Source organism: Antrostomus carolinensis, unplaced genomic scaffold (genome assembly GCF_000700745.2).
Source record: "Antrostomus carolinensis isolate BGI_N321 unplaced genomic scaffold, ASM70074v2 scaffold22794, whole genome shotgun sequence".
Taxonomy (NCBI): Eukaryota; Metazoa; Chordata; class Aves; order Caprimulgiformes; family Caprimulgidae; genus Antrostomus; species Antrostomus carolinensis.
In genome coordinates this window covers 18,789-24,771 of record NW_010311708.1, presented here as the reverse complement: position 1 = coordinate 24,771, position 5,983 = coordinate 18,789, and the positions used below count along the sequence as shown (strand labels likewise).

The 5,983-nt window shown below is 50.3% G+C and overlaps 1 protein-coding gene across 1 annotated transcript in view; it reads left to right on the top strand.

The window, feature by feature from the left end:
* Nucleotides 1–11: 11 nt before the first annotated feature.
* Nucleotides 12–5,983, top strand: part of MNT (MAX network transcriptional repressor) — a gene marked incomplete at its 5' end in the record, with an annotated part of 19,772 nt that continues 13,800 nt past the window's right edge. Inside the window, 3 exon segments of the mRNA XM_010166817.2 lie at nucleotides 12–238; nucleotides 3,152–3,193; nucleotides 3,922–4,033. Of these exon segments, the coding sequence (XP_010165119.2) occupies nucleotides 12–238; nucleotides 3,152–3,193; nucleotides 3,922–4,033 (381 nt within the window).

Here is a 5,983-nt window from a genome sequence, read left to right as displayed (position 1 = left end):
CGCTGGGCCCGCTTCTGCCAGACGGGAAAGCTGCTACCCCCCCGTCGGGCAGCCCCAAGCAGCTCCAGCACTACGCGGCGCCGGTCCTGGCCATCTCCCAGCACCATGTGGTCCAGCAGCCCATCCAGCCCCAGCCTCACCAGCCCCTGCCGCACCCGGGCGCTCCCCCACTCGGCGCTCTGAAGCTGGCTCCAGCAGAGGACACCAAACCGAACGAGCAGAAGAAGAGACCTGGAGGGTGAGTGCACCTTGTGTGTGGAGGCTTCTAAGGGGGACCAGACAAAATGATACCAAAAACTGCATCTACCTGGAGCAGCTGCTGCTTTTGCAAAGAGTTGTCAGATCAGAAATGCCAAGACCCATGGATGTTTGGGTGTCTGTTGGGTTTTTTGATAGCAGGGTTTCTTAGCTTGATGGTTTTTATTTTCCCCCACTACACACTGTAGGATTCTGTACAAGGATTCCTTTTCCAAGCCAGAGCTGTCTTAGGACACCAGTCCCAGCACTGCCTGTCTGATCTCAGGTGGCATCTGGTGTTATGTTTGGCAAAAGAGCTCTGCTTATACTGGTCAGGAGAGTCGAGCAGCAGTGCTGGTTGCAGGAACTTTATTGAAAACTGGGGTGTGATCTGGGAGGTTGTATTTCCCAGGACAGAGATCACCTCAGCTGCTGTTTCAGTTTGAGTTCTGCAAGTGCTAAGGGCTTCCTGCTTGTTCAAAACTCCTGCAGCTGGAAGTGACTGAAGGATGTTTAATCTGTCCCCACCCTCGGACAGGACTTGTGACTCTGATGTTGCTCCAGGTTAGTGTTTGTCTAACTTGTTCTTAAGGACTTTGGCTGGTGGAGACTCCGTCTTCTCCGTAGGCAGTTGTTTCCAGACTGCAGTATCCTAATCCATAGTCTGGTGTTATTTCTTGTGGACTGGGAGAACAAATCGTTCCCTCCTTTGCAGCAAGCTTTTACCTGTTTCCCCTGGCCCCTCAGTCTTCCTTCCTGCAGGATAAATGACTTGGATCTGTTTGGCCTTTCCTCCTGGGCCATGTTGTCCAGCTCTCTGACCATTCTGCCCACTGTGCAGCTGGCTGATGGCTCTGTGCACGGTGTGTGAGCGGGTGTGCTAATCCCATGGAGGCCGGGCGCGGAGCTGCTCTCTGTGCATCGCCTGTTCAGTGCAATAAGGCAAACGTACCCCAGTTTGAGGGCAGGGGTGGGGTCTGGTCAGGAGTTCAGAGGAGATGCCTGTAGATGAAGTGCCAGCTGAGTGCCCCTCTTGCTGGGCAGTGTCCCAGCAGCAGCCTTGTCCTGCTCCGCTGTGGCTGCGGGTGGCGGGCTGGGGCGGGGCCTGCCGTGCTGGGCTGGACGCTGGGGCGGTCGCTCCCGTTCCCTCACCCAGCCGCACAAGTACCGCAGCAGACGGACAACGCGCAGCCCTTCCCCAGGGAGTGACCTGCCTGGGAGAAGCATTTTGGCCAGGTCAGAATCTGTGAGTGTATCGAAAGGGCAGGACCTGGCAGTTCACTTCCATTTCCCCAAGTCCTCTGGTCCTTACGGTGTTTGCTCTGAGCTGTATCACAGAACCACGTAACCCAGTTGTGTGAGGAGCACGAGCGTGGGGCTGTGGATTGGCACCGACCACCTCCCTGGTTGTACATTCAGTATCATCTTGTGGGAGTAGGAAGAGATGTGAGATGTAGTGGACAAAAAAGGGATTCATAGTGTCCTTTGGGATGTAGAGATCCCAAAATGCATAGAAGGAAACAGCGCAAGTAAGAATTTGTAAAGATAATGGCCTTTGTAAATGCCAGTGGAGTTCCTCGAAGACAGATTGTGATCTTCAGAGCTTGTCCACACAGCGCTCAGCTGCACAGATGAGCTTTAATCAAGCGAACCTGTGACTGACTCAGAGGGGTGCAGAGGGGTTTCTGATGGCATGGGGGTACCGGCGAGGGCTGCGGGGGGTTCTGCCGCCCGAGCAGCTGCTGTCCTGGCACCGGGCAGGGGGGTGGCTGTGGCTGCACCAGCAAACTGCTCTTGGGCCATCGCGCCGAGCTCTGCTCCTGGGGGACTGGGAGGGCTGCTGTCCCCGTGCCGAGTGCAGCATCGCTGCGGTGTCTGTGCCGTAATCAGAGCAGTTCACCGTGCAGGGTTTCTAGAGCTGTTGTTGTAGGCACACCAGAAAAATACCTGTCTGATGGTGAGGGAGTCGCAAAGGTCTCCTGAAATGTGTTTGGATGGGTTACACCTCAAGGTGCACGCTCTTTGTCTCCCCAGAATTGCTCCTTTAGACATGAGCACAGAAAAGATGTTTTTCAGCTTGTAAATGTTTCATGGGAACAGGCTGTCAAATATTTGTTTTCAAATACTGGAATGTTTGTTATAGAATAAGGTACCTCCTGAATGCTCACCTCACTGTTGGTGTATTTCAGCCAAAGGTAAATAATTACTTTGCATAGCATAGGGAAGATATTTGAAATCTCCATGTGTCTCCCAATGTACTTTATCACCCCTGTAGCTGAAAAGCTGAGATAACATGAATATGATTGGCGTTTCCAAAAAGTGCTCCTTTGATTCAGAGGGTGAGGACATACCAGGACCCCAAAAACCAGGACCTCGCCCTGGTTCTTCCTTTAGCAGTGGCTGGAGGATTCCTGGATTACTTCATTCCAGATTCATGCTCAGCTGTGTTATTTCAGGCACAGTAAAAAACTAAAGAGGTTTGAAGTGTGTCTGCCAAGTCCTGTACACTTTAATTTGAAACTGCATAAATCTCAGCCCACGGGAGTGGAGGCGTGGGTCAGAAATGGGTCAGAATCTGGGCTCTCCAGTACTGTGTGAAAACATACAGTCCATACCTGGTGTCTTTCCCTGTTTGACTGTATGTACACACACACGATACCTGTTTGGATCTGCTGTGCAGTGTGTGCGTGATGCTTGTCCCATCTGATGTGCAGGTAAAGTGTGGGTTTTATCTTCATACAGTACAGGCAGAAATAGAAGTGCTGCTGGTAGTAAACCAGTGATCCCTGAGCACCTCTGTTGCGTTTTAGTATTTACCTGTTCATCCCAGACACACACGCTGCTGAGGTACAGGCTGAATGGCAGTAGTTTTAAACCTGACACTGAGTTTATCTTTGTTCTGTTTGGGTTACAGGGTTGGGACCAGGGAAGTACATAATAAATTGGAGAAGAACAGGTGCGTAGAAAGCCAGGGGTTTGGGTTTTTATTGTAATTCCCATTCCTTTTTTGATTTGGTTTTTTTTTTGGCCTGTAGTCTGTCAATATTTGTTTGGCTTTGTCGGCTTTTTGTTTGGTTGCGGTTTTTTTTTTTCAGAAATAACCTGAACAAAATTCTTAGTGACTTGTCATGAATCTCACAGTATTGCTTTGCTTTCTTATAGCTCAGTTCTGCTTCTCCTGCTTCCCCGTGTGTTTTACTTACCTGTGTGATTGCATTCCAATAACCCTGCGAAGCCCTGATCCTGCAAAGCAAAATCCCCGTGTGCGTAACCGTGTAACTTCCCTTTTGAGTTAAAGTACTAAAAGAGCCAGGATCAGGGTCAGTGTAGTGTGTGAGTACAGAATAAAGACCAGTTCCTGATCCAAAACTCTTACAAGTCTAACTATCCAAATTGGAAATAAGCTGCAAGTGGAAGCAGCAGCCCAGGGAGATGAGATGTTTCATTTAAGGTTGCACGATAGTTTCCTGACAAAGCTGGGACCAGAACCCAGGCACACAAGCCCCCAGCCTTTCTGCTGGAGTGAGCTGGTTCAGCTGCAGACATGCAGGTCATCCTGGTGACTGCTGTGCACATGTGGAAGTGCTTTGCTGGATTAAGGCCCAAATTAAGCTCTAGCTCTCTGCTGAATTGGTTTCTGGTGTGTGCTCCCACAAGCTGACAAACCACCTGTGCTTTCTTTAGACGTGCACACTTGAAAGAATGCTTTGAGACATTAAAACGCAACATCCCCAACGTAGACGACAAGAAGACCTCAAACCTCAGTGTCCTAAGGAGTGCCTTGCGATACATCCAGGTATGTGTAGCGCTGGGGTTACTGTTGGCTGGGGTTGTGTGGAACTTCACCCGCTGAAACCAGAGAACGCCGCTAACTTTGCTTAAACCAAGTCACTTACCTTCTTCCTGTAGTGCAGAGGAAAAAGGGGAGAGAAAAACTCCATTTCTCCTTCTCCTCTGTTTGCTTAACCAAAACAGACAGGCTTCCATGAAGGTTTTGAATGTCTCAAATTTTTTATGAGATGGAGATAAAGAAAAGGTAATTTGCTTGGAGCCAGGGAAAGACTGGAATTTGGGGTGCAGTGTGGAACTCTACTCCTAGAAGGTAAAGGTAAAATTCAGTTGTGCTGGTGGGTTGAGTGAAGTAAGTGTTAGTGTTTGCTTGTTGTTGTTTATCTCATATTTGATACTGCCAGCAGTTTTGTTAATTTTGTGTATTGATCCCTTCTTATCCAGCATGTTTTCCATATTTAATATTTATAAAAGTGGTTAATGGTGGCACAGAGGAAATTCTTAGAGATGCGCTCTGTGACTGTGAAATCGATAGCATGTAATGTAATTAAAATTCATCTGGAAAATGGAAGAGTTGCTAAATTGATAGTGCAGATGAGAGCCAATAGTCCTCATACATTTTGACTGGAATAAAGGGCGCTGAGCACTGTTCACAATGGGCTTTTCCACAGTGAAGCGTCTTCTTTCCTCACCTTCTTCCCATTTTCCTCAGTCTCTCTCCAACACCACTTCGTTCCTGTATTCAGAAGTACTGGACACTGACTGCCTTGCATCAGCTTTGCTTTGGAGAGTCAGTAATTACTTATCACCTTTCAGAATTAGACCAGCTCAGCCCTTCTCATTAGTCTTCACCGGCGACTTCCCTCGCAGAGCCCTTGGCTGGGGCAAGTTCTAATGGCACCCAGCCGCTGGAGGATGGCAAACAAAGGGAAAAATCCGTGTTGCCTAAAAAGCTCATTTTTGGAGATGTGGTTGCATTGCAGCCTAATGGGCACTGGGAAAGATCTGAGCCTTTCATTTGGTTTCAGGCAGGCTGGTGTCAGCAGGGATGAGCTTCCAGCAGCAGTGAGGGAGACGGAACGATCCGATCGCCTGCTCTCGTGGTCGGGAGTTGAGTCCAGAGTCAGGATGTCATGAAGGGAGCTGTTTCTGGGTGGTAGCTGATGCTCTGTGAATATTGATGCAGGTGCAGACCAATCCATGAGCAAACTCTGCTCTCTGGCAGCATTTTTATTCTGTGCTTTTGGAAGACAGCTTAAAATTCTCTTTGAGGATGTCAGCGGGGATGGCTGATTCTTCCTCTCCGTTGTGAATCCTTTGAGGCTGAGACATGATGCAGTTTTGTGCTACCTACAAACGTGTGTACCAACATCTCAGTAAATCACTAGGAATTAAATTCCTGTCACGTCATCTGAGGAAGTGTAAACTCCTTTTATGATGATCCAGAAGGTGTTCGCAGATTCAGAACTGCGTTTTGTTTCCTTGAGGTTTCTGTCACTCAGGGTCTATTTCAGTGCCACCTCTGAATTGCTTTTCCCGGTGTGGATCCCAGTTACTAGACTGGGATCAGATCTGTTGTCCTGGCTAATCCGGTGTGACCGTGCTGGCGCTGGCAGAGGGGAGAGCCGCGGGTCGGTCAGCCAGCCTGCGGCCGGGTTCTCGCCCGCCATGGTGGCCAAGGTCACAGTGACCTTGGGCCCGTCCTGGCCATCCGCTCTCCCCTCAGGCCAGGAGCTCCTGTGCCAGCATCCACCTCCACGTGTGCGGAGAGCACATGGCGAGCACCAGCCCCTGCACGGTGGGACTGCCCGCCTGGGGCGGCCGGCAAGTGAGCCAGCGTCCTGCGCGCCCGTGCCCGACCCGGCACCGGCAGTAAGGCTGGCTGGCTGCCCCGGCCCGCGCTGGCACCTCTCATCCTCTACTCCGCTCGCCCCCTCTCCCCCTTTCGCTCTCTCTC